This window comes from Tachysurus fulvidraco, chromosome 2 (assembly GCF_022655615.1).
Source record: "Tachysurus fulvidraco isolate hzauxx_2018 chromosome 2, HZAU_PFXX_2.0, whole genome shotgun sequence".
In the NCBI taxonomy this organism is placed as follows: Eukaryota; Metazoa; Chordata; class Actinopteri; order Siluriformes; family Bagridae; genus Tachysurus; species Tachysurus fulvidraco.
Window position 1 is genome coordinate 22,970,826 of NC_062519.1, and position 27,244 is coordinate 22,998,069.

Genomic DNA, 27,244 nt, shown 5'->3' on the forward strand with positions numbered 1-27,244 from the left:
AGTTTGCTCAGTTTATTTGGACATCCACCCACCCACCCATCCATCCATCCATCCAGACACACATACATACATACATACATGGCTCTGTTTTTCCAATACAGTCCAAGTGAAAAATCAGGACCAGTAAGTCATAAAGGTAAAGCCAAAGCTACAAAACATTCAGATAATTAAACAGCCATGTACACAGCTTAGACGTTATTAGTGGTGACTGGTAGATGATCTCAGTGCTCCTCCGAGTTCACGTCCAGCTTCCTCTGAGGGATGTACAGGCTCTTACTGGCAGTAGGCGTGACCATAGTGGAGACTGGTGTGTGGAAAAAGCACTGCTGAGGGGCGGAGCCACTTTTGGGTGTGGTCAGGGCAGGCTAAAGACAAAAAAAAGTAGTTTATTATTTTATTATATGTGGCTTTTCACTCCTTGTGTGTGCAGCACAGTGCGTGTTGTGCTTACCTGCTGCAGGCTGATGAGTGTGAGCGGCGAGACGGGCTTGATGAAGATCATGCTGTGTGATTGGAGCGATGTGTGTGTATGCGTGTGGGTGCAGGGGATGGGGCTGGGCTGCTCCACTGCTGGCGCAATGTGTGTGGCCCCGTGCGTGTTGTGGATCAGAGCGAGGTTCTGCAGGGTGAAGTTGAGAATGGAGGGGTTCGGGCTGACCCGGTGGGTGGGGCGATGGACAGGTAATGGAGATGGGGTGAACTCCTGAGGTGAAGGGGTTATCGAACCTGCAAACCACAAAGAGAATAAATAAATATCAATCATAAACATATATGAAGCATTCTATGAAGCTGGACAGATCCTATAAAACGATGTATTGTGATATAATATTTAATATTAAGGATCGGTTTATGCGATGGAACATAGACACCATGCAGGATGCTGATTTCTCGATTTTGATTTGTCAAAAAATGTTTGTATGTACATTTGTATTTTTCTGTATATTTGCGTGTGTATGTGTTTGATCGTCTGTTTGTGTGTGTATATTTACGTTTGTTTGAGTGGGTGTGTGTGATTTACCTGCAGTTGGTGTGTGATAGATGTATGTCGGAGTTTTATGTGCATCTCCGCTGGAGGTCGGAGTCTCCTTAAAGCTAAGCAGCGGCTGCTGGGAAATTGGAATCAAATAACCTGTGGGGATCAGAGTCTGAAACACAGACACACACACACAAATAAGTCTAGTGCAGTGATTCAAGAAATAGGGCTTGAGAAAACAAAGTTCATGAATCCCTGGTCTAGTATTTCCAGCTGTGGTTTTATAAATTTATTTATTTTTTTACCTCCGTGTGTCCGTTCGAGTCCTGTGGAGTGGGCGTGGCCTGGGTGCGGTTCTGTGATTTCTCTTCCCGCTCCTCCGTCTCCAGGAAGTGCTGCAGCTCCGTGTTGTGCTCCAGCGTGTTGGGATTATTATGGGGTGTTTTGTTAAATTCAGGTTCGAGGTGCAGAGCTCTCGCTGAGGCACGGCTGGAAGTCAGGGCTCCTCTGCTATCTTTCAGACGAGCCTGGAGGATCTTGCACAGCTTAGGGGACAAGCTCTGGAATGCACAAATGTACAAACACAACCATATTAATAACTTCTGCAGAATCACCTGCTCCGTTACAGCTCACATAAGCAATAGAAGAAAAAAAATTAAATAAACAGCATTTATTCACTTAAAGTGAAGATTTGTTTTTGTTTAGGATCGGTTAATAGTTTTTCTAGCTATATCTCTCACACACACTCACACACTCACACACACACACCTTTGAGTTTGTCTCGATCCGTTTGATCTTAGCCGGACTTCTTTCTGAACTTTCTAAACACGTCCGTTTCAGGGCCGGACTTGCCGGCTCGTAACCGTGGAGCAACCTCTGGTTCGTAATCGTTAAAGACGCTGGCGACACGTTCCTGTTTGCTCCTCTGGGACTTTCGAAGGTCATGGAGCGCACAGCGGTGGAGGGCGGAGGCCTGGCGACGGGGCGAGGGCGGACAGGGGTGTGGCTGACGTACACAGCATGAGGAAGCAGCACAGGAACGAGAGAGCAGCACTGAGGAGGAGGAGCAAACGATAACTGCACCGTCGGGGGACAAGCCTCCACCCCGGACGTCATCGCGCGGGGAACAGGCGAGCTTTTCTCTTCGTCTTTCTGATCCCTCTGCTTTTGAACGTTCCTGAAAATCAACAGCAGTGACAAAGCAATATGAAGTCAATATAGAGTTGTTTATTTAATAAGAAAGGTCAAACAAATAAATGAATGTCCCAAACAGTAAAATTGAAAGCATGGTGATGCGAGTTATCGCAAACTTTTGGATTGGAATTAAGTAGATCATTGTTTTTCTTTACACAGCTTGCTGGTCTAGCTGCATTTTACAGATCTCAGCGAGGTGATCCATTTTACTCGTACAGAATCGTCCGTTAGCTGAATCGCCTGAAACAAATAAATTCATAAATGATTAAAAAAATTTATATAAGCACCATTGGGACAAGGTTATTTTCTCAGAAAAGTGAAAGCATGCACTCACTGGTGATTTTAACAGGGCTTGTTGGAGCAGAGCTGATCTTCCTGCGATCGTCCTGGATGCTTTTGGCCAGTTTGACGAGTGAATGATGCCTGGTGAAGCCTCGCTTAGTGCCGGGAGAGCAGAATAGGTTTTTGGTGCAGTTATCTATAGACGAGCGGGATTCGAGGGGCCCGGGGCAAGACGACGGCTCGACCTGCAAACCTGCAAAGAAAAAAAAAAAAGTCTAGATCATCTTACAGATAGAACCATGGGTGTATAGTGAGAAGGGAAAAAACAAAAACAAATACAGAACAAAACAAACAGTTACATGGTGTTTTGTATAGGAAGTATAGCTGTATAACCCATATAAGTGACACTGACCCTGTAAGGACAGATTCTCTGGTCCGGTCCATTTAAACGCCGGTTTTCGTCCTCGTAATTCAGTCACGTGCACTTTCTGAATAAGCTTAAGACTGCTGAGGACGTTCGAGATGTCATACAGACGACGGATCTTCGCTAAAAAAACAACAAAACAAAAAAAACAAAAGAAGGGAAATTTAGACAATGGTTCAGAAGAATGTATCCTCCAGAGCTTCTGATCTTCTGAACACTATTATACAGGCTTGTAATATCTGTTGGTGTATAAGTATGCAAAGTAGCTCATGAATGGCATGTACTGCGGATGTGTAATGGTTTCTGAAGGTTGGAGAAACTGCTATGTTGCCCTACAGAGAGTAGGAGAAGTATCCACCTTCCCTTACAATGCTGTGTGGATCGAAGTTCATGGTGAACAGCACACACTGAAACTCACTCTTGAACTTGCTCTTGTCCTGGTCCACCACCTGGTCTTCTCCTATCAGGATCTTGGCGGCGGTTTCCAAGCTCACTACACGGGGACTGGACACCAGGAAGAGCATGACAAACTTCTGACTCATCACACGCAACGACTTGTCCTTACGGCTGGCTGTGGGTCATTGGGAAAAAGGTTTAGCATTGTGATACATGTGATTAACAGTCTGAGCATGCATGAGGACTCTGAATGTGAAAGATCAAGCTCCACACTGACCCCCTTTAGCGTCTGCCGAGGTTTCACTTAAGACCGTCTCCCTCAGTGCGATTTCTAGATCCGTGTCCTCGTTCTCTTTCTCCTCTCCGTCCATCTCCAGCACGTCATCTGCGTGTCTTTGTCGTATCTGCTGGATCTGCTGGTTGTAGTGGTGTTTCTCTCCCTCTCTTTGCAGCAGTGCTAGCGTGTGTGCTAGTTGGGCACGGCCATGCCACGTGTAGCGGTTTTTGGCCAGACGGCTGACCATGTTCAGGCTCTCCAAGACGTTCATGATGTCGTAAATACGCCGCCGTTCCACATCTGAGAGAAAGAAAGAGAGAGAGAGAGAGAAAACACACACACAATAGAAATACTTTAGAAGTGTGCAAAGAAGTTAGCTGTTGAAATAAGCACAATATACACTGCACATTTCTACTGTGTGTAAGAGGCTTACTCAGTTCAACGGCAACATCGTCGAGGCAGATGTCGTTGTTTACAGCTGGATTGGGATCATCCGGATAACGAGCTAAAAATTTGTGACACAGCAGTCCGAGGCTTTTCTCCTTGCGGCTGAGGTGCAGCCTCTCTGACTCTTCTCCTTGTTCGGTGTCCTGTAAAGAAAGAGAACGTGTTAGTACAGGCAGGCTATCGGATCAAACACAGGCCTAACCAGCATGCCTTGCTGTCTGAACGTGGACATGTCAGTAGAACATGTTCCTGAAGCGATTTGTGGTCCTGAAGCGATTCGTTAACAAACCGATCTGGGAATATCTCAGAATTGTTTCTGCACCACTTTTCAATCTTACCCAGGGGACCGAATGAACCGAGTGGCGCGAGGAAAATGTGCTGGTCGGTAACATTCGCATTCGTTAGTCCACTCCAAAACACTGTAATACACAGCTAAAGCAACGAGAAGTTGTCCACCTATTTATGGACCCGAGTGAAAACGAATAAAACAAACTTGGAGACTGCGAGGTGCTCGTATAAAACGAACAAGCTTTAAGAATCTATTAAGGACTGATTTTGACAATTCTTGATTTAAATCAATTTTCATGTAAGAAACTCAAAAGAAACTTTTCCACATATTTAAATACTGTTAGAGCCGAGTATTGGGGGAGTGTTGAGTGAGTGTAGAGTATTGAGTAAGTATTGCGTAAGCAGAGAGTGAGTATTAAGTAAGTATTAAGTAAGTATCGAGTGAGTATTGAGTATCGAGTATTATGTGAGTATCGAGTGAGTGAGTGTCGAGTATTGAGTAAGTATCGAGTGAGTGAGAATGGAGAGAGTATCGAGTGAGTGAGTATCGAGTGAGTGAGAATTGAGTATCGAGTGAGTGAGAATTGAGTATCGAGTGAGTGAGAATTGAGTATCGAGTGAGTGAGAATTGAGTATCGAGTGAGTGAGAATTGAGTATCGAGTGAGTGAGTATTGAGTAAGTATCCAGTGAGTGAGTATCGAGTGAGTATCGAGTGAGTATCGAGTGAGTATCGAGTGAGTATCGAGTGAGTGAGTATCGAGTACTGAGTAAGTATCGAGTGAGTGAGAATGGAGTGAGTATCGAGTGAGTGAGTATCGAGTACTGAGTAAGTATCGAGTGAGTGAGAATGGAGTGAGTATCGAGTGAGTGAGAATTGAGTGAGTGAGAATTGAGTATCGAGTGAGTGAGTATAGAGTATTGAGTGAGTATCGAGTGAGTGAGTATCAAGCGAGTGAATATCAAGCGAGTGAGTATCGGGTGAGTGAGTATCGAGTGAGTGAGTATTGAGTGAGTATCGAGTGAGTGAGTATCAAGTGAGTGAGTATTGAGTAAGTGTCAAGTGAGTGAGTATCGAGTGAGTGAGTATCGAGTGAGTGAGTATTGAATAAGTATCGAGTGAGTATCAATTGAGTGAGTATCGGGTGAGTGAGTATTGAGTAAGTATCGAGTGAGAGAGTATCGAGTGAGTGAGTATTGAATAAGTATCGAGTGAGTGAGTATCGAGTGAGTGAGTATTGAATAAGTATCGAGTGAGTATTGAGTGAGTGAGTATAGAGTAAGTATTGAGTGAGTGAGTATAGAGTAAGTATTGAGTGAGTGAGTATAGAGTAAGTATTGAGTGAGTATCGAGTAAGTATTGAGTGAGTATCGAGTAAGTATCGAGTAAGTATCGAGTAAGTATTGAGTGAGTGAGTATTGAGTGAATATCGAGTTAGTATTGAGTACTGAGTGAGTATCGAGTTAGTATTGAGTACTGAGTGAGTATCGGGTACTGAGCGAGTATTGAGTACTGACTGAGTATTGAGTACTGAGTGAGTATCGAGTGAGTATTACCGGCTTATTGTCATATTACACATACAAATGTCACAAAACATGTTTGTATCAGTTGCAAATACACTGCATATAGTTTGTAAACAGTTTACAAACAAAGCACTTAAACAAGTAGCACATATTTTTCTGTTCTTCATCACTGTTACCTGAGAGGAGTTCTCCGTTTCCTCGCTGACGGTCTTCTCTTTCTCTCGATTGCGTATTTCAGGACTCGCCGCACTGATCAGCATTTTCAGGTTGGACGTCGGCGTCCACGGTTCTCCTCCCGCCGCCTCGGACCCCTTCGTGGGTGTAGACAAAGGTCCCATGATCCTCTTAGCTTCCTGAGAAACCGTGAACTGCGTCTGTGGCTCCGCAATCACTGCCGTCTTCTGTTAAAGGGGAAGAGGAAGAACACTCAGATCACAGTGACCGCATGTCGTAACCAGCAAGTGAGACCTGAACGTTAAACGATCTGACCCTTAGATCTTTAAATTAATAGACAACACACACGCACGCACACAAACCTTGTCATGAGCAACAGCCTCAAATTTCTGGTTCAACTGTCGGCTGTCCGATAAAGTGCTGGTCATCTTCCACCTGCATGTGATCGGAAAAATAAAAGTTTACACATCCACAAGGGAAAAATAAGACTTCACTAAACATTTCGGTACTTCTGGAGACGTTATACCTTTTCTTTACGGCGTTATAAATCATGGACGAGAACATCATCAGTGCTCTGATCAGTGTGCAATGACTCAGGGGTTAATATTATGATGATAATAATAATAACGATAAAGATTCTGGTTTGGATTCAAATCTCTGCGGCCGTGTAAACAAGGCGCTTGGCGGTAACTGACATCCGTGATCTCCAAGGCTACAAGTTGTACGTGTACGTGTACGTCTATGTGTACGCCCACTCCGTCACCACAACCAATCAGCGCAAAGCAGGAAGAGTCGTCGAACTCAAAGCGACCAATGAGCGACTCGCGGAAAACGGTGCGCACTTTTTTTGAAATGTTGGCGCGGACTTTCCTCCTCACAGAAGTCCAAAAAACTACAAAATCGGAGCAGAATTAATGTGTTAAAACTTCAGGCCCCTAAACACGATACCCGGGACGATTTAAAACCGCTTTAGAAGTTCATCTAAAAAACACTCAGACATCACGAAGCCCGGTCACTTCTCTCTGTGTAGCCGGATTGCTAATGCTAAAGCTAAAGCTACAAATAAACACCAGTAACGACGAATAAACAACAGTAACAGTGTTTATTTCAGTTCAGCTGCTAAACAGTGAATAAGTGACACCTTAGTGATGTGTTGTGTCTGATATGTGATGCGTTTAAAACAGATTAAACAGGAAAAGTGCGCCAAAGCCGAGCTGAAAGTTTCCCCTGTGTCTGTTAGACAGTGGCTAATAAACACACAACACTTACCCTGGAGGGTTACAATGCCTTGGGATTTCCTTTATAAAGCCTTCTTTGGTGAGGATAAATCCATGGGAGAGAAGATCCAGTTTCGGTTACTGAGGAAACTCTTTAGCTGCTAAAAGTTTAGCAGGTTAGATGTTAGAACTGTAATACTGAGGTCATTAAAACTGAGGGAATCTCAGGCGTGAACGGTGACTAACATTAAAGTAAAACTCCTGTGGAGAAACAGGATAAAGTAAAAAAGTTGGCATTCCAGGACAGAAAGTGTTAATTCGGTTGAAACTCCCGCCAGTAGAATGAACACGTCCCGCCACTCAGTCTGTAATATACTACAGGGGAGGAGGGTAGACGACACGCGCGCGCACGCGCACGCGCACAGACAGACACACACACACACACACACACACACACACACACACACACACACACACAAATAATCTCTCACAGACACACACTCTCACATACACACACCACACGCACGCACACAGACACACTTACACTCACACACACACACTCTCACACGCACACAGACACTCTCACTCACTCACAAATAATCCCTCACACAAACACACACCACACGCACGCACGCACACAGACACACACACACACACTCTCTCACTCATACACACACTCTCACACACAAATAATCTCTCACACAAACACACACCACACGCACACAGACACACACACATACACTCTCACATACACACACACACACACACACTCACAGACACTCTCACTCATACACACACTCACACACATACACTCACAAATAATCTCTCACACAAACACACACTCACATACACACGCACGCACAGACACACACACATACACTCTCACTCACACTCTCTCACACACACACCACACACACGCACACAGACACTCTCACTCACACACACCACATGCATACACACTTACACTCACACACACAGACACACACACACACACACACACACACACACACTAGTAAATAACTGAACAGTATTAATTAGTAGGTGATGAACAGACAAACCTCTTGACTGTTATGTATTATTTTATAATAATAAATCCAGAGTATAGCTTTAAATATATACACAAAAGGGTATTAATTTTGTGCAAAAATGTAAACAAAAGACTTTATAATGTACAAGTGGGCGAGGCTTAGAAGACCAGAAGGCTCACAGGTCAGTTGTCCAGGCTTGTTCCTCACTATTCCTCACTGGTGACTGTAATATTCTTAGGCTTTTGCCAATCATATGTTGTTATATTAGGCACTGTGTTCCTATTGGCTACGGCAAGTGTCAGTCATTCTAAGTCAGACGGAGTTTGGAAGTTTTACACTGTGGCTACAGGTAGCACCTGCATTCTATGTCCTGCAATAAGTTATTAAATCCTCATTTGGAAACATGCCGTGTGTCGGGTCATCAATATTTGAGAAATAACACAACAGTGACATCATCGAGGTGCAACCTGTGGTGGGTGGATTGGATTGTGTTGAGTGGGTCACAGAGATATGACAGAAGAGAATAACAGAGCTCCAATTCTTAATTAAAGTAATTAAGTTAATTAATTAAGTGAGGGAATACAATTAATAAACAGTTTGTTTTGTCTGGCTGGGGCTGTTTTGGGCTTCTCTAGAGAATTAGTATCAAAGCTGAAGTCCTTCTTATGCCCATGAGGTTATGGGAACACATGGAGGTCACTTGGGGGCTGTATTCTTAGATCAAGGGATGTGTTGGGTGATGTACAGTCACGTTTCTCACATAGCAACCGAGGCTCCTCAGTTTATTTTTTACTTTAAGGTCAGAGTATGTGATTTGAGACGCAGCTCATGACAACAACCACGACGACACCGGAACGTTTTTTAGAGAGTCAGAGCTCACTAGTGTGTTTAACATCACAGTGCATTAAATCACTACACATTTTATAGTCAGACTTGGAAACCTAACAGATTGGAACAGTGATTATCGCTGGTAAATCTTCCTGATGTACATGATGTACATAGTGATTGTGTGAATGATGAAGCTTGTGTATCTGCAGAGATGAGACAAAGTAAACACCAGGCTGTTAGCAACACGGGTTCCCACCAGACTGGTAAACTGATGGAAAAAATATTCCGTTAATTTTACTGTGTGTTATTGACGTAGCAAATGGTAACAAAAACAGTATTACTATATTATGAATCTTATATAGATAAAGAAACAAGTAGGTTACAAAACGTTTGGGACAACTGAACTAAGATGACGGAATCGGTCCCGTCTTACCGTCGTACCATCTCAGCTCAGGTGTTAGAATCTGTCCCCAGGACAACTATTAGTCAAGCACTCCACAAATCTGGTCTTTATGGAAGAGTGGCAAGAAGAAAGACATTGTTGAAAGAAAGCCATAAGAAATCCTGTTTGCAGTTTGCAAACATCATGTGGAAGAAAGTGCTCTGGTCAGATGAGACCAAAATTTAACTTTTTGGCCAAAAATCAAAACGTTATGTGTGGCGGAAACCTAACACCGCACATCACCCTGAACCCACCATGAATCCCACCGTGAAACATGGTGGTGGCTGCATCATGTTGTGGGGATGCTTTTCTTCAGCAGGGACAGGGAAGCTGGTCAGAGTTGATGGAAAGATGGATGGAGCCAAATACAAGGCAATCTTAGAGGAAAACCTGTTAGAGTCTGCAAAATACTTGAGACTGGGGCGGAGGTTCAGCTTTCAACAAGACAATGACCCTAAACATACAGCCAAAGCTACAATGGAGTTGTTTAGATCGAAGCATATTCATGTGTTAGAATGGCCCAGACAAAGTCCAGACCTAAATCCAATTGAGAATCTGTGGCAAGACTTGAAAATAATCGCTGTTCACAGATGCTCGTTATCCAATCTGACTGAGCTTGAGCTATTTTGCAAGAAGAATGAGCAAAAATTTCACTCACTAGATGTGAAAAGCTGGTAGAGACATACCCCAAAAGACTTGCAGATGTAATTGCAGCAAAAGGTGGTTCTACAAAGTATTGACTCAGTGGGGCTGAATACAAATGCATGCCACACTGTTCAGATATTTATTTGTAAAAAAAAAAAATTTGGAAACCATTTATCATTTTCCTTCCACTCCACAATTATGTGCCACTTTGTGTTGGTCTATCACATAAAATTTGAATAAAAAACATTTTTGTTTGTGGCTGTAACGTGTCAAAATGTGAAAAAGTTCAGTGGGTATGAATACGGCACTGTATGCTATTGACACTCAACTTATCTTCTCCTTCCCTTCCTCAGATACAACAGCTTCTGTTCGGATCTCGGCATGTCTGGCCAGAAATATCATTGTGAATGAATGCTCATTAGTTAACGCTCAATCCTAGCAAAACTGAACTGCTGATCATCGTAGGTGATTCATCCCCAGGTCATGATCTTGCAATATCCCTGCATAAAGATCTGATCTCTGCTTCAGTCACAGCTCACAACCTTGGGATACCCATGGACAATCAGCTGTCCTTTTCCTCGCATGTTGCTAATGTGACACGCTCTTGTCGGTTCCTTCTTTACATTACAACATCAGAAGGATTCTGTCATTTTGTCCACACAGGCTCTTCAGGAACTTGTTCAGTCTCTTGTCATCTCAAGACTGAAGACTGAACTACTGCAACTCTACTTACAGGGCTCTCAAGTTTTGAAGGCAGGCAAGCGTGACATCTCCAGCCCCCCACCCCCACCCAAAAAAAACAAAAACAAAAAACAAACAAAAAAGAACAATAATGGGGAAGATGTTGTGTTTGGTAAGGATCACTGACCGCAATTTAACCAAATACAAAGTATTATTAATTTGTGTGTGTGTGTGTGTGTGTGAGAGAGAGAGAGAGAGAGAGAGAGAGAGAGAGAGAGAGAGAGAGAGAGAGAGATTATGACTGGTGGTGTTTATTGTAAGTGTTTGTTGCCTATTTGGACTCCTTTATCATTTGTAATGTTGCTCCCATTTAAAACAGTTCAAACTGAGTTTTTGTTCAAACCGACCATCGAAAATATCCTCGCTAATGAATGTTTTTTTTTCATTGGTTGTTGCGTTAAATCTTAACCAGATAGTGCTATTTTCTGATTGGCTATTGTGTAGCCTCTTTTTTTTTTTGATTGGCTGATAAGTGTCAGGCTCGACTAAGCGGCGCGGACTGATACATTTTGGGCGCTGCGGCTTATTAAATATATGATAAATAGTCCAAATGTTTTTCTGCGTGAGAAATACGATGTGTGGCGATGAGAAAAGACCGAAAATGCGTGACTGTGACTCTCAATGCGTGACACTTGACAGCACTGTACTTATGAACGCAATTCATCCTCTGAAAATGACCCAAAATGCTGCATGACTTGTTTATAACTTGCCTATGTTCTCGCATACCACTTCTTTTTTTGGCTTCCAGCAGCTGCATGCGTCAGATTCAAAACACTGATGCTTGCTACAAAGGCAAAAAAATTGGACCAGCTCTTTCTTACCTTAAAAGCTCTCATCACTCCTCGCACTACACCCTGTAGCACTGCTTTACTGGTCCCACCATTTCTCAGGGTATGAGATACAGATACAACAAGACACTTTTCTGTTCTGTCACCGAAATGGTGGAATAAATTGGAGTGTTGGAATAATCCGGAGAGCTGAGTCACTGAAATTACGGTTGAAGACCTACTTCTTCATGAAATAGAACTAGCACGTGTTTGTCTTATGTATGTATTTATTAAAAAAAAATTATAAAAATTAAAAAAATGTAAACAAAGTTTTAGGCTCATGGTTTGTAACCTCGTGAACCAGAGTTAATGTGTTCAATGATAGAGACTTAAAAGCACTTTTGTACGTCACTCTGTATAAGGACAAATGCGGAGTGTAAATGTAAATGCAAATATAGGCAGGAAAACACAACACACCACTGAAGATAACAGGTTAAAATATACAGCTACTAGAGCCTTAAAAGAGATGGGATGTGGTACCCGAGTGTTTAAAGTGATGGGCTACCAATCGGAAGGTTGTGAGTTCGATGTCTACGTCCACCAAGCTGCCACTGTTGGGCCCCTGAGCAAGGCCCTTAACCCTCAGTTGTATAAAAAAAAGGATAGAAAATGTGTCGCTCTGGATAAGGGTGTCTGTTAAATGCTGTAAATGTAAAAGAGATAAAAACACAAGTCAGCTCTAACTTTTCTCTGTATTATGATGTTATCACTAGTAATAACGTTTATCATTGGGTGGAGCAACTAGGGTTCCAAATCAGTTTACAGTCTTTAAAAATAAGTGGATTAACCTGTAACCTGTAGCTGAAAAACATACAAAATTCAGCTACGGTGGGTATAAAAAAGTCTACAAACCCCTGCCAAAATAATAATTAAAAAAAACAAGATAGATCATGCTTCAACCTCCTTCTGTCATATAGCAACCAACACAACATACATAAAAATAATCTTAATTTAATATCATGTTCAAAAGTAATTATCATTCATCTTTCAAAAAAAAAAAAAAGGTTCCTGCTGTTTCTGGAGGATCTTTCTGGACCGCAAAGAGCTTACAAAAAGCATGCATGGTCTCTCACATGACACACAGGACAATGGATTTAGGTACAAGGGTAGTAGGTGTACCTAATAAAATGTGTGCTAGTGGTTTTTTTTTAATATAGATATCAGTGCACAGTTACAAACAACATGTTTTTCCTTGTGCTTAAGGTGGTCCTGGTGCATTTTAGAGTGATCACATCTTAATCTAATCAGAAGAAATCCCTGATCCCTTGACACAGAGATCTGATGCAGTCAACTGAAATGCATTCATGATCCAATCACCTTTAAGGTGCAAAGCAGGGCCCTATTTTTCTACGGCTCATTGTTATGCGGCTCACGTCGGGTTCACTGGTGCAAGTGACGTCTTCATACATCTCAATGATCTCCTACATAAAAATCCTGATCACAGTTCGTGTGGTTTTATATCGAGTAAAAAAATACCAAATATTTTATTTTTATGAAACAAAAATGTATTGTTTATCTTTTTTTAATGATTTGGTTTTTCCAAAACAGGACTCAGGAAGCAGAGGGAGTTTAGAATTAAGTCCAGAATTAAATAAAAAGCTACACATTACCTATAGTACAATGTTATCTTTTAAACTTTTCCTCTTTTTTGGCGTATTTGTGGCATATACATTATATACATATACTAAGTCACTGATAAGACCAGGAGCTGTGGTGAGGTAAATGCAGGATTTATTTAGTTTTTAAAGTCTTCAGTGAATTGTTTCACTAATTCAATTACGTAGTAAAATGTTCATATATGCCTCGTGGTGTGTCAGTGTTGTGATATCAGAGGCTTCGGTGTTTTAATGTTTCTGAGCTTAATGCAGATCATAGCTGAGTGCAGTGTTTCACACTTTGTATTTTAAAGACTGTTCAGAAAATACAAGTCCTATACACGTTGTGAACAGACTGTCACACACAGACATACAGATACACAGTGAGACCCAGACACACACAGACAGAGACACACACAGAAACAGAGAAAGAGAAAAACACACACACACACAGACAGACAATCTCACACAGACACAAACACAGTGAGTCACACACACAGAGAAAGAGAAACACAGACACACACAATCACACACACACAGAGAACAAGAAACACAGACCCACAGAGAATCTCACACACACACACACACACACACACACGCAAAGAAACAGAGAAACACCGACACAGAGAATCACACACACACACACCCAATCACACCGACACACAGAGAATCACACACAGACACTAATTTTACATTTCTAGTAGGGAAAAAAGGAGAAAACTGCAAACTCAGCACATTTTAGTTTTATTGATATTTGTATTATTAAAAGCCAAATTCATATCACTGTAAAATTAAACCATAAATAATTTATCCGTTTGTCAGAAGGAAATTATTACATTAATTTGTTACTTTATACTTTTTAAATATTTCAGTACATTTAAATGCAAATTCCTTTGTACTTTAAATCCTTTGTATTTTTCTGGTATCCTGCTTGTTAAAAAGATGATGAAGATAAAAGTCATTGTGGGTTTCTGATCACGTCTTCTCCAGGCAGGTCCCAGGCACAGCCAGGCAGCTGAGATGTCCTGAATACCAGTTTATTATTAAAAACGTGTGTCTTTGTGGTCGTCTGGCGACTGGTCTACAAAGCGTCTGGCGTTCGGACTCTCGTTTAACGTGCCGACACTGTGTAGAGGCCACAACTGCAACATAAACACACAAACAACAGGAATCCTGTGAGGAAAGAAAAAAAAAATCCATGTAGAATATAATCTAAATACTAACAAAACAGGTTTCTAAAGTACCTCGTAAACTTGCTAGCAAGCTACGGTACGGAACGTTAAATTAAAGGACTTTTACGGTTTACGCTACAAGAAGTAGAGAGTAGTGACGTAACTATTGTGTGATGTAACAATTTTATTGTCCCCACATTAGATTACATTAGATCTACTCTTGAATATTAGCCAGCACTGTGTGGAGCTCCGCCCCCTTTCCCTTTGATCTCAAAAGCTTTCATCTCGCACTTGTTGCCAAGGAAAGAGTATAGAGTTTGTTGTGAGTTTGACGAAACCACCATTAGACTATATAAATATGATTGTAGATTTATTACGGATGCCATTGAAACGTTTTGGTGAATAAAAGGTTTAAAAATGAATCCCAAAAATTGTCAAACCTCAGTATTTGTAACTGTGTGACTGTTTGATGTAACCTCCGTGTCTCTGACAAAACTAGACAAATACAGTACAGTAAATATGACACAGTTAATAAAATACTACTTAAATAATCAGTTAATGGATGCTGATGAGGATATCAATGTAGCAGATAAAACTTTGTTCAGCTCGTCATTTAACTGATTCATCCCCACGGAATAGTGAATTTAAAGAGGATTAAAAAGCTAAAGTTCTAAAGGTAAAGCCTCCATGTTGATAAGATTATAAATAATATCGTCCTCTTTGATATTGTGTTGCAGCTCTGTGTGTGTTTTACCTTTAAACACACTCGTCCTTGTATGAGTCCGTAGGGAACGGGGCCGTAACTTCTCGAGTCTGTAGAGTTCTGTAGATTATCACCTTCCAACCACACGTGACCTCTTGGGACCTAACACACACACACACAGACAGACACACAGACAGACAGACACACACAAAAACGGGTTGCCAGATCTCTGTGAATCTGTTTGGTGGTTTCTCTGATTTACTGTTACATAAAAGTCCCATGCTGAGATTCTGTCTAATGCAAAACACTCATGTTTGATTCAAAACATGAGTGCATGGTACACAGTGACCGATTATATAGCTTATACTCACAAAAGTGTGTGTCTTAAATGTATCTGAGGGGCCACTGGTGCAGACTTTATCTCCTTCCAGTCCAATAACTCGCTTACAGATGTTCATATTTGGGTCAAATGGGCTCTTAGCGATCACAATGTCCCCTCTGAAACACACACAAACAGACACACTCATGGAAACTTCCTGTTCACTAGCAATCTATATATTTTATACATGTCGACACAGACAAACAGACGCACGCACAGGCAGACAGACAACAGACGCACGCACACAGACGGTGGTAGCATGCACGCACACAGACGGTGGCACCACGCACGCACACAGACGGTAGCACCACGCACGCACACAGACGGTAGCACGCACGCACGCACACACGCAGACGGTAGCACGCACACAGAAGCAGACGCGTGCGCAGACAGACAGACACACTCTACTTTAACTCACTTCTCGATGCGGTATAAGTGTCTGCTGAGGCGTTCTGAAAAAACAACGTTGTGATTGGTGATGGTTGGCTCCATTGACGGTCCTGAACACTGTACAGGACACACACACACACACACACACACACACTTAAGCCTGTTCGACTTCAGCTTGTGATTAAGCTCATATGTATCCTGAGTTGAGAACTCAGTGAACTCACCACAACAAACTCTCCAACATACTCAAACGTGCAGTGAGCGATGCAGCTGTACTGAAGAGTGTAGCCCAAAAAGCCCAACACCTTGCTGTACAAGCGCTGTGACATCACACACCCCTGAAAAAAAAAGCGGGTTCAAACCCTGTAACATCAACCAATATTGTCTCACTGCACAAGTTGTTGTTGTTGTTATTATTATTATTATTATTATTATTATTAATCACTTTAAAGTTCTTCACAAAGACAAAAAAAGACGATCGTAAGAAACCGGTAAGGGAAGTGGAAGCTCAATTCAACTCAATTTATTTTAGTGGCTTAGTGGTTAGTACGTTCGCCTCACACCTCCAGGGTTGGGGGTTCGATTCCCGCCTCCGCCTTGTGTGTGTGGAGTTTGCATGTTCTCCCCGTGCCTTGGGGGTTTCCTCCGGGTACTCCGGTTTCCTTCCCCGGTCCAAAAACATGCATGGTAGGTTGATTGGCATCTCTGGAAAATTGTGCGTAGTGTGTGAGTGAATGAGAGTGTGTGTGTGCCCTGCGATGGGTTGGCACGCCGTCCAGGGTGTATCCTGCCTTGATGCCCGATGACGCCTGAGATAGTCACAGGCGATTAACTTAACACTTATGATACTATATATCTATCACTATCTCTAATGAGCAAGCCGGAGGTGACGGCAAGGAAAAACTCCCTGAGAGGACATGAGGAAGAAACCTTAAGAGGAACCAGAATCAGAGGGGAACCTCATCATCATTTGGGTGACCCACATGTCCACACTAGGGTACCACCCACATGCCCACACTAAGGTACCACATGCCCACACTGGGGTACCACCCACATGCCCACACTAAGGTACCACATGCCCACACTGGGGTACTACCCACATGCCCACACTAAGGTACCACATGCCCACACTGGGGTACCACCCACATGCCCACACTAGGGTACCACATGCCCACAATGGGGTACCTCCCACACTAGGGTACCACATGCCCACACTGGGGTACCACATGCCCACACTGGGGTACCACCCACATGCCCACACTAAGGTGCCACATGCCCACACGGGGGTACCACATGCCCACACTGGGGTACCACCCACATACCCACACTAAGGTACCACATGCGCACACGGGGGTACCACATGCCCACGTGCCCACAAACTTGTTTCCTCCTTCCACTGAAGTCCCCCATGGTAACAGAACCTTAATCAACCCCACTGATATACACATTAGACACATCATGACCCTTACCGTAGCGTTCTACTTGAAATATGGTAATCCCACTTCCGCCTCTTATCACCTTTGAACCCGCATTTAAAGCTCTGATTGGCGGCGCGGTGTTACGTCATTTGTTTTCCTCTCTCAGACATGGCGGCGCACATGGACAGCGCGGCTAAAGGGGGCTTTTCATCACGAAACGCTACCAGTTTTCAGAAAAAATCCCGCAGTAAATTGCTTCAGATTCCTGGCACTAAACCGTCTGTTCACACCGGGCAGCTCATCGTGTCCTCCGGTGTACCGTCACTAGACTGTGCTTTGGGTGAGAAGACAGAAAATATCAGCTTTTAAATGCACGACATCTGTTATAAAGAATGAAAGTCTGCCTTATAATCGTTTTTATTGGTATTTCTCGATATTATGACTTGTCTTAACAGGAGGAGGACTGGCAGTGGGCAGCCTGCTGCTTATTGGTAAGATCTATTTTACATTAGGCTGTTAGGCTGTGTTATGACGTCATCAAACCTGTGTGTGTGGGGGGGGGGGTGGAGGAGGCAGGAGATTAGCAAACACCATTACATGACTACTGACCTTAAAAATAGATTTTGGACCTCCACTGAGACGAGGTTGACCCTGCGAGAATCCTGAGACATCTAGAGATGTTCCAGCTCCAGTTAGACTCTATACTAAAGAGGAGACACCAACTCCATGTGGCCTTTGAGATTTGAGGACAACAACCTCCTCATCAATACAACATTTATCAGACTGTATATTTATAATCACATCCTCTAGTGTCACCCATATGAGGCTGAGTTTGGTTCCTCTCAAGGTTTCTTCCTCCCCACAGTCACCTGAGTCACCTCAGACTTGCTCATTGGGGATAAATACAAACACATATAAATACATCTAATATTAATCTTGAATTTTGTATTCTATTAGTCTTTTTATCATTCCTTAGATTAACCTTTTGTTCAATCTTTATGTTCTGTAAAGCCGCTTTGAGACAATGTCACTTGTAAAAAGCGCTATACAAATAAATTTTATATACAGGGATGTGGTAGCTCAGTGGTTAAGGTGTTCTACTACTGATTGGAAGGTCATGGGTTTGAATCCCAGGTCCACCAAGTACTTGCTGGGCCCCTGAGCCCCTTAATTGCTCGGGTGTATAAACAGAAACTGCGTGTGTGTGGGCTGGGAAGGCAGGAGATTAGGATAAGAGTGTCTGCTAAATGCTGTAAATGTAAATTTTAATTGAAAAATACTCTTAGAGCTAGAAAAGAAAGTGGACCTGGATTGTGTAAAGAGGGAAGGTACATGGAAATGAAGGAAAGTGATAGCTGTGTCTTCTAAGTGAAAGTTTTAGGTATATTGAAAGGTTTATTGTGTGTGTGTGTTCTAGAGGAGGATGAGTTTGACAGTTACTCACGTACATTGCTGCAGTATTTCCTGGCGGAAGGTGTGATGAGTGGACACGAACTCTTCATTGCTTCAGCTCAAGATCACCCTGATGACATCATAAAGGTAATCACACTCTGTGCTGTACAGTCACACTATCAGAAGGGTTCCTATGGACTATTCAGTAAAAATAAACTTTTGCAATAACTTCTCTTATGTGAGGCTTAGGCATACAGTCAGGTCCATAGATATTTGGACAGTGACTACAGTATATCGAAGTAAAAAAAATAAATAAATAACGAATCGACGGTAATTAGATAATTGGCTGCTTAGATGTTTCATGGCAAGGCATTTCACATTATTCCATTCAAGTGAGCAGATAAAAGGTCTAGAGATGTTTTCACCATTTGCATTTGGTATCATGTTGCTGTTAACTCTCAATATGAAGCCCAAAGAGCTGAGGTAAGTCCTCATCGGGCTGGAAAATGAAAACAAACCCATCAGAGAGACGCCATTAACGGTGGCCGAGTCAACAAACAAAACAAAAAAAATGCAAAAACGCACTACAGCAGTCCGAAAGATCGAGAACACTCTCCAGGAGGTAGGTGTTCTTGAAGGTCTTGGCTTTTCTTGAAAGCTCCTTATCTATATAACACAAGCCTCAACTTTTCCAGATCAACTTGTTATTTGAACTTGTCCCATCATTACAAGTTATAAAATGACCCATCATAACTTTGTGTTACAGGCATCACTTTCTCAAAAAAAAAAGAAAGAAAAGAATAGAATGATGTTCAAATGTATTGTGTCCTGATTTTATTTGCATTCACCATCCCCTTTTTTCTGATTTTATAGTTTTACTAGAATTAGTGTCTTCAGTTATGCTCACTCCCAGAAATGCAATTGCGAAGACACATTTAATAAAGCCACTTAAAGTGATTAAAGTCTAGATTTCCATTTGTAAAGTGCTTGATGTCTGTGCTGCAGGATCTTCCATCTCCACTTCAGGATGAAGATCCAGGGTCTAAAAGTGTCTCGTCATCGAATCTGGATCAGCAAGATGCAATGAAAATCGCCTGGCGCTATCAGAACCTCCCTAAAGTCCAGGTAAAAAAAATTCTCCACAGAGAGACAAAGATGAATGTGTAAGATCAGTGATGTCAAAACAGTTTTCTCTCATCCCTGACATTGTGTCCAGACTGTGCTTTCCTCTTCATCCCGCTTCGGTCATTATTACGACCTCTCCAAACATATGGAGCAAGATCTTCTACAAAACACCAAGATTCACACTTTCTACCTGCCTGAAGAGCAAACAAACCCTACACATCAGAGGTACACACTTCAGCATTAGACACTTGGGAAACACTCCCACCTAATTACACGCACCAAGGTTTAGTCACCTGGTTAAATAGTTATCTACAAATGATTTATTTACACCAGTGTGCAAGATTAAGACTATTATAGTGTGGAAATTCTGTTAATCAGTCTGATTCTGATCTGTTCTATCAATGCACAACTAACCTAATGACATCATGATGTACGTTAAGATTAAACTAACATCCTGACCACATAGCAGAGGTGGAAACAAGGCATATAATAATAATCATAATAATCATAATAATAATAACCTTTATTTTCTATAGAACCTTTAAAAGTACATCTTAAAGATTAAAAGTAAAGCAACAAAAATAGACTATAAAATAAGCACAATGTAAAATTACAACTAGTCAATTAAAAGCTACCTTAAAAAAAATTAGTTTTAAGCTGAGATTTAAAAATGCCAAGAGATTTTGCTTGTCTAGGCAATGGTCCTACAGAAAAGAGTTTTCCAGAATCTCAGGTTGTACTAAAAATGAACTTAGAACTCTTATATTGAAGACATTGATGCTACATTTATTTTGCTTTGCAATCAAGAAATCAACAATTTTCTAAGCTAATAATTTCTTCTTTGTGTACATGCCTTTGCGTGTAGACCAGAAAAAAAAACATCCAGCTTCGGGTGATAGCGATGACGTCATTATTTCAGTGGCTGAATGATAATATTTAAATTGATACCTACCTGCCCAGGGACCGACCTGCATACTTCATACCTATGTAGGAATAGCATTCATGAATCATGGCAGTATGGAAGTGCTGGGAAAGCGCTGGTTAAAGGTGAGGTGCACGATGTTTAAGAAATGCTTCAGAATACTGAGACGGGCCGACAAACAAAACAAACGTGTAGCCAATGAGCAGAAAGGGGCGTGTCTTGTCAATATGCGGCGGAGAGAGTGTTCAGTGCGCATTTCTGACATTAGCCTCTGCCGTTACCTCTGCCTCGAGTTCTAGGTGTTGAACGTCGTCTTCCGCGTGAAACGGAGCTAAACCTTTCACGGTACAACACACAGTACTACAAAAACACATTTGTATTACCATAGTATTACTCATTGAGGTCATTCATTTATAAAAATATCCTTTCGGCCAGCTGCACCAACAGGTTCCGATATAGTAGTTGCCTGGGTTGCGTATGTATGTGTGGGGCGGAGCTATCAAAACGGGGTGACACCCATTTGGGTTACAGGCGTGTTTGTTTTGGTGATTTCAAATGTCAACATTGGCTTTCAAACATCGTGCACTCGGCCTTTAAAGTGGTAAATGACGTACTGCTGGTTTCTGATCAGGGTGGTGTCTCCATGCTGGTGTTGCTATACAAATAAAACCGAATTGAAATTACTGATCAGCAAGCCCTTCTTACAGTTAGCAAATGTAACCGGATAACACACACAATGCAGGTGTAAACTGACCTACGGAAACTCTAAAGCTGTATTCAGTTAAAAGTATATAGTGTATAGTTACACCTGAACTTTTAGATACGATTCAGGATTTTTAAATGTGCTCGGTACACAGATACGATTGGAGAAACTCCGTAGTAAGTGGGTGGGAGAAATAATATTTTCAAGGATATTTGAAATTTAAAAACTTTCTCCTGATTGCAGTAATTCCCAAACACATTGAAGCTTCATTACACCTTCAGATCACTGTTCATTACTGGGAAGGACTCAATAATTCTGGTTTTACTGTGAAACTTTTCCACAATCTATCCACAACTATTCATCAGTATTCCTCATATCTCTTCCTCTGCCTTGTCTCTCTACCCCAGGCTCAATCCCAGCGGTGTTCTCGGCCCCTACTCCGTGTTACTACGCTCTATCCAGTTGTTAATCAGACAAAATGGGTTCGATGGCTCAAACTCACAGGTCAGTCCCTTTATTCACAATGGAATCGTTTGCATATTTAGAGTCTTTGAATGAGAAGTACAGAAAAATACCTGATTAAAAAAAGGAGTATTATGGAATTTGTAGCCATGTCCAAATGAACCTGATGATATATAAAGGTGTATTAAAGAACTGAGAACTGTTCAAAAATATTGGAGCATGTGGCTGACTGGATAATTTGAATATCTGATCATGTTTTGAAGCCTGAGCTTTAACTATGAAGACTGCATTTGTTGTTAAAAGGGTTAAAACCATACATTTGATCCACAAAAGTGTAGAGAAAGTAAGTATCTGCTCAGGATCCAAAACCTACCAGCTCATCTGTGAAACATGGTGATGGTAGTGTCATGTCTCGGACTTGCGCGGCTGCTTCTGGAACATTCTCACTAATCTTTATTGATGATGGAGCACATGATGGTAGCAGTAGAATGAATTCAGAAGTCTACAGAAACATTCTGTCTAATCATTTACTGAGAAATGTGTCCAATCTAATTAGGAGGAACTTCATTATGAAGCAAGACATTGATGCAGAACTCACAAATATGGTCTTCATCAGGGGGAAAGTGAAAGGTTTTAGACTGGACAAGTCAATCAGCAGACCTGAACCCAACTGAGTACATTTCACCTTTTGAAGAGCAGAAGTGAGAAAATCCCTGAAACAAACAACTTGAGTGAAACTTGAGTTACAAACTTGGAAAAGCCCAAATAATAGTGGAGACAAGGTAGATCCTTGAAGAAATCTGACATCCATGGTCAACTTGACACCAAGGACACAAACTAAACTCTGATTGTGCTCACAATGAGACCTGATTGCATAAAGTATGAGCGAAGATACCTCGTATTCATTAGGATCACTCTTTGTCTCACCTCACATCTGTCTTAAATTAGCATTAACCGCTTGGTGACATAGACATGAGGTTCACTAATGTACAAAAGTGTGTTCACGACATCCATCTAATCTACAAAGGACTCTTTGATTATGATCTCGGGCTGTAGTAGTTGAGTTCCCACCATTAACACTGTACCTCTCTCTCTCTCTCTCTCCCACTGTAAGGTGAAGCCTAGTAATGTGCTACGACTTGCCCTGCACTCCCTGGGGTCAGCACTATGGGGTGATGATGTGTGTGTTAGTTCTGCCAACAATCACGCCCTGTTGGCCTTCCTCTATGCCTTCCGAGCCCTGCTACGCTCTTCCCTTTCCGTCGCAATTGTGACGGTACCCACTCACCTTGTCAGGGTAAGAGCCCAGAGTGTGTGTGTGAGTGTGTGTGAGTGTGTGTGAGTGTGTGTGAGTGTGTGTGAGTGTGTGTGAGTGTGTGTGAGTGTGTGTGAGTGTGTGTGAGTGTGTGTGAGTGAGAGAGAGAGAGACGTGTTTACATTTTGACGGAACCCACATCGGTTCTTGAGTATACCGATGACTGTGTGCACCTGTGGTTCTTTTGCTACACCAACAATGTAGAGAAAGTGCCCTTAATGTGGTACTGTGCTCTTAAGCTGTCTCTCAATGTCCTACAGAGGGCACTGCAGTTTATATTTAATGCACCATGAGTATTTATTTCTCATCAAATACACATCACTATATTGGGACTCGTACAATGGTTTTGCTAATGACGTTTCTAAAGTAGCCGTGGTTTTTAATCGTAAAATAGGACTGGCCTATATTCCATTTTAAATTAAGCTTGACCCAGTTACATCATTTCCTCTCATTTCCATTTAGACAGCGTGAAGCCCGGTGGAAATACAAGTCTGTCAACACATGCAGACACCCACAGGTTGATGAAATGCTCATTACAGATTTATTCCATTTTCCTGTAATAATCTTCTGGAATGTTTTCCTCTAGATGTTGGATTGTGGCTGTGTAGGTTAGTGTTCATTCAGCTACAAGAGCGTTAGTGAGATCAGACACCGATGTTATAATGTTGATGAGACTCCAGTTTCTGTTCATCTCAAAGGTGTTCAGTGGGGTTGTGTCAGAATCAGGGATCAGTGCAGGACACCTGTGTTCTTCCAGTCCAACGTTCTCCTCTACAGCATGTCTTCATGGAGCTGCACAGGGACATTGTCATGCTGGAACAGGGATTAGACTCTTCATTCCGTATAGTTGTATGCTTCAGACTTTGATGTTCATAGGAACACATAATTTGGCAATAAAGCGTATTTAATACATTGCACATTTTGGACATTCAAATGACCAAAACTCCCAAGACTGCATAGTGTAAACAGTAGATTTGTGGATCGGGACAGACTGTTTATTTATTTTTGTTTGTTTATTTGTTTGTTTATAATTAGGGAACAGAGATATGTAATAATTCTTTATTAAGATTATTAGAATATAATACAATAACTCCGGGTTCATCTGTCTCTGTCTCCTTACCTGTCTCTCACTCTTGTGAAACTGTCCCTTTGCTTGTATGATCAGCTTGTGTCTCCTTTTGTAGAATAAGTTAATAAGAGGGAGGATGATCAGGTTGAGCGATACAGCTATCGCGTTGCAGTCGTTCTCAGACGCAGAGAGAAACAAAAGCCCACTTTATAAAGACTACCACGGTGAGACTCACACATACACACACACACGCACATATCATTACCCTCCCACCAGAATACTCTGACATTATCAGACCTGCTGTACTGTCTGATAATGTTCTGTGCTCAGTGTGATTCAGTGAGAAGGCAAGACAAATTACAGGCCAAAGTGGCAAGACTGTACTATTTTAAAGAACAGAAAATATTTATTAAAATAAAACTAGACCTATAGCTAAAGTTTTTTGTTGTGACTAACTGATTTGTATTTGTATTTGTGTGTGTGTGTATGTGTGTGTGTGTGTGTGTGTGTGTGTGTACGTGTGTGTGTACGTGTGTGTGTACGTGTGTGTGTACGTGTGTGTGTACGTGTGTGTGTACGTGTGTGTGTACGTGTGTGTGTGTGTGTGTGTACGTATGTGTGTGTGTACGTATGTGTGTGTGTACGTATGTGTGTGTGTACGTATGTGTGTGTGTGTACGTATGTGTGTGTGTGTACGTATGTGTGTGTGTGTACGTATGTATGTGTGTGTGTGTGTGTGTGTGTGTGTATGTGTGTGTGTGTGTGTGTGTGTACGTATGTGTGTGTGTGTGTGTGTGTGTACGTATGTGTGTGTGTGTGTGTATTCGTGTGTGTGTGTATTCGTGTGCGTGCGTGTGTGTGTGCGTGCGTGTGTGTGCATGCGTGTGTGTGCATGCGTGTGTGTGCATGTGTGTGCGTGCGTGCGTGCGTGTGCGTGTGTGTGTGTGAATGGGGCTGCAGGTCTTCTGCATGTTATCCAGGTTCCTCGGCTGAACTGTTTGAGCTGTGAAGTTCCAGATACAAAGGACCTCGCATTCAGATTGAAGAGGAGACAGTTTACCATTGAGGTGTATACACACACACACACACACACACACACACACACACACACACACACACACACACACACACACACACAGAGTATAATAATCAGTGTTTGCCCATTACCCATGGTGCTCTTAGATCAGGTTACAGTGGTAATTAAATTAATGAGGGAATAACATACTTATGGCCATGGAAGACATAAGCAGCCGATTACATTGATCATTAAAAACACTGTAGTAAATAGTGCTACATTCACATGTATACACCTTTACATTAACGCTGAAAGATAAGCAGGTAAGATGAGTGTAGGATGATTCGAAGAGTTTAATAAGAATGAGATCAGAACACGAGACAGGAAACTTCTTTCATTTATTCTACAGTGTTTTAACCGCACTTATCTTTCTCTCACACCTTGTTAATTAACTTGTTGCTGTCTTCTCACCTTAATACCTTCCCCCTTCCCCCTTTCAGAGGATGCATTTGCCCCCAGATCTCTCGGACTCAGTAAGCCGAGTCAGTAAAGTACAGCATGCTCCACTTTGTACTACTGATAGAAACAAGAACCTGGACTTCTAGAGAGCACCCACACTTTCATCTTCATCTTTATTTCTCATCATCAAATAAAAGAAAATTTGTTGTGAAAGAGTGTTGTGATATTTGAATCTTAATTATTGTTTACTGTTGACATGAGAGAGAGAGCGAGTGTATGTGAGAGCGAGTGTGTGTGAGAGCTTTTTTCCAAGTAACCAAGTGGCTGTTCAGAATAACTACTAGGTGTGAAACATGTGGCTTGTGGCATCATGTTCGTTATACTGATATTACTTTACTTCCTACTGGTGATCAGATTAGATCAAATAATCAGATTCAATGCAAAAACAGTCGAAATAATCAAAAGTTATTTCAAAAGAAATTATGATTGAGGATTTTTTTTGTCACTGACATGAAATTAGTGATAGGAATGTATAGAAATCAGATTAATAATTAATTAAAAGGCTTGGTTTATCTTGGTAATCTTATAAAAGTAAATAATAAAATCAGACTACAATCGGATGTCATTCTTTGCGGCTTTCTTGTAATGTTTGTTCAAGAAAACATGTCGGTACTGGATCTAACACACGAATGAATGATTTTGATTTTCAGTTCTAGGACCTCTGCTTTTCTCTATATACATGCTTCCATTAGGGAACATTATTAGAAGACATGGGATTAGTTTCCATTGTTATGCTGATGACACACAGTTATATATCTCATCAAAACCAGATGAAATAGCTACAGTGTCCAAATTAACTCAGTGCCTTAGAGAGATAAAAGACTGGATGAGCTGCAACTTTCTATTGTTAAACGCCGATAAGACAGAAATACTACTCATAGGTCCAAAAACCAGTGCACATAAACTCTCACAACTTAACTCCCATTTAGAGGGATGTACTGTTACAAGTAGCTCGACAGTGAAAGACCTCGGTGTTATATTAGACAGTAACTTGTCTTTTAAAAATCATATCGCTCATACTACCAAAACAGCCTTCTTCCACCTTAGAAATATTGCCAAGCTGAGAAACATCCTGTCTGTATCTGATGCTGAGAAGCTAGTTCATGCGTTCATGACCTCTAGACTGGACTATTGTAATGCATTACTAGGTGGTTGTCCTGCATCTTTAATAAATAAGTTACAGTTAGTCCAAAATGCAGCTGCCAGAGTTCTCACTAGGACAAGAAAGTATGACCATATAACCCCAATTTTATCATCTATACACTGGCTACCTGTTAAGTATAGAATTGACTACAAACTGCTGCTACTTACATACAAGGCTCTTAATGGTTTAGCTCCCATGTATCTAACTAGTCTTCTA

General features: G+C 41.7%; 3 protein-coding genes across 8 annotated transcripts in view; 1 reads left to right on the plus strand and 2 right to left on the minus strand.

The window, feature by feature from the left end:
• Positions 1-7,603, minus strand: part of e2f8 (E2F transcription factor 8) — a 7,730-nt gene extending 127 nt beyond the window's left edge. The window contains exons 1-14 of one of the 4 annotated variants that reach the window (XM_047810442.1): positions 7,247-7,603; positions 6,340-6,412; positions 5,980-6,156; positions 3,980-4,136; positions 3,547-3,846; positions 3,292-3,444; positions 2,862-2,996; positions 2,502-2,702; positions 2,323-2,407; positions 1,742-2,150; positions 1,279-1,533; positions 1,019-1,145; positions 452-726; positions 1-365 (exon numbers count right to left, since the gene is read on the minus strand). The exon at positions 1-365 is cut by the window's left edge and continues 127 nt beyond it. In XM_047810442.1, the coding sequence (XP_047666398.1) occupies positions 222-365; positions 452-726; positions 1,019-1,145; positions 1,279-1,533; positions 1,742-2,150; positions 2,323-2,407; positions 2,502-2,702; positions 2,862-2,996; positions 3,292-3,444; positions 3,547-3,846; positions 3,980-4,136; positions 5,980-6,156; positions 6,340-6,405 (2,484 nt within the window). In that variant the 5' untranslated portion in view covers positions 6,406-6,412; positions 7,247-7,603 and the 3' untranslated portion in view covers positions 1-221. Of the gene's footprint in view, positions 366-451; positions 727-1,018; positions 1,146-1,278; positions 1,534-1,741; positions 2,151-2,322; positions 2,408-2,501; positions 2,703-2,861; positions 2,997-3,291; positions 3,445-3,546; positions 3,847-3,979; positions 4,137-5,979; positions 6,205-6,339; positions 6,413-6,503; positions 6,802-7,246 lie in introns of those variants that run through there. The other 3 variants (XM_027152283.2, XM_047810441.1, XM_027152282.2) reach the window with 3 other exon arrangements.
• Positions 7,604-14,028: 6,425 nt separating this feature from the next.
• On the minus strand, positions 14,029-17,547 carry immp1l (inner mitochondrial membrane peptidase subunit 1). 3 transcript variants are annotated; one of them, XM_027152280.2, is made up of 6 exons: positions 17,414-17,547; positions 16,169-16,282; positions 15,973-16,061; positions 15,547-15,673; positions 15,227-15,337; positions 14,029-14,442 (listed from the first exon to the last, which is right to left on the minus strand). In XM_027152280.2, exons 2-6 carry the CDS (start codon positions 16,271-16,273, stop codon positions 14,344-14,346), a joined length of 531 nt encoding a protein of 176 aa, XP_027008081.1. In that variant the 5' UTR covers positions 16,274-16,282; positions 17,414-17,547; the 3' UTR covers positions 14,029-14,343. The 3 variants fall into 3 exon arrangements, with proteins under 3 accessions (XP_027008081.1, XP_027008080.1, XP_047666390.1); XM_027152279.2 differs by having other exon boundaries at positions 14,029-14,473; XM_047810434.1 differs by lacking the exon at positions 14,029-14,442 and adding an exon at positions 14,899-14,967.
• Positions 17,531-26,037, plus strand: elp4 (elongator acetyltransferase complex subunit 4). Its single transcript, XM_027152278.2, has 10 exons — positions 17,531-17,702; positions 17,818-17,853; positions 18,780-18,901; positions 19,760-19,879; positions 19,971-20,104; positions 21,912-22,008; positions 23,081-23,263; positions 24,466-24,574; positions 25,311-25,417; positions 25,866-26,037. Exons 1-10 carry the CDS (start codon positions 17,531-17,533, stop codon positions 25,968-25,970), a joined length of 1,185 nt encoding a protein of 394 aa, XP_027008079.2. The 3' UTR covers positions 25,971-26,037.
• Positions 26,038-27,244: the final 1,207 nt, after the last annotated feature.

Excerpts from the sequence above, each read along its gene's own strand:
- immp1l (XM_027152279.2), bottom strand. The coding sequence starts at position 16,273 with ATGTCACAGCGCTTGTACAGCAAGGTGTTGGGCTTTTTGGGCTACACT. Across the intron at positions 16,062-16,168 it reads ATGTTGGAGAGTTTGTTGTG|TGTTCAGGACCGTCAATGGA; the intron begins GTGAGTTCACTG and ends TGTCCTGTACAG. Across the intron at positions 15,674-15,972 it reads CACTTATACCGCATCGAGAA|AGGGGACATTGTGATCGCTA; the intron begins GTGAGTTAAAGT and ends TGTGTGTTTCAG.
- elp4 (XM_027152278.2), top strand. The coding sequence starts at position 17,531 with ATGGCGGCGCACATGGACAGCGCGGCTAAAGGGGGCTTTTCATCACGA. Across the intron at positions 17,703-17,817 it reads GTCACTAGACTGTGCTTTGG|GAGGAGGACTGGCAGTGGGC; the intron begins GTGAGAAGACAG and ends TTGTCTTAACAG. Across the intron at positions 22,009-23,080 it reads TCGATGGCTCAAACTCACAG|GTGAAGCCTAGTAATGTGCT; the intron begins GTCAGTCCCTTT and ends TCCCACTGTAAG.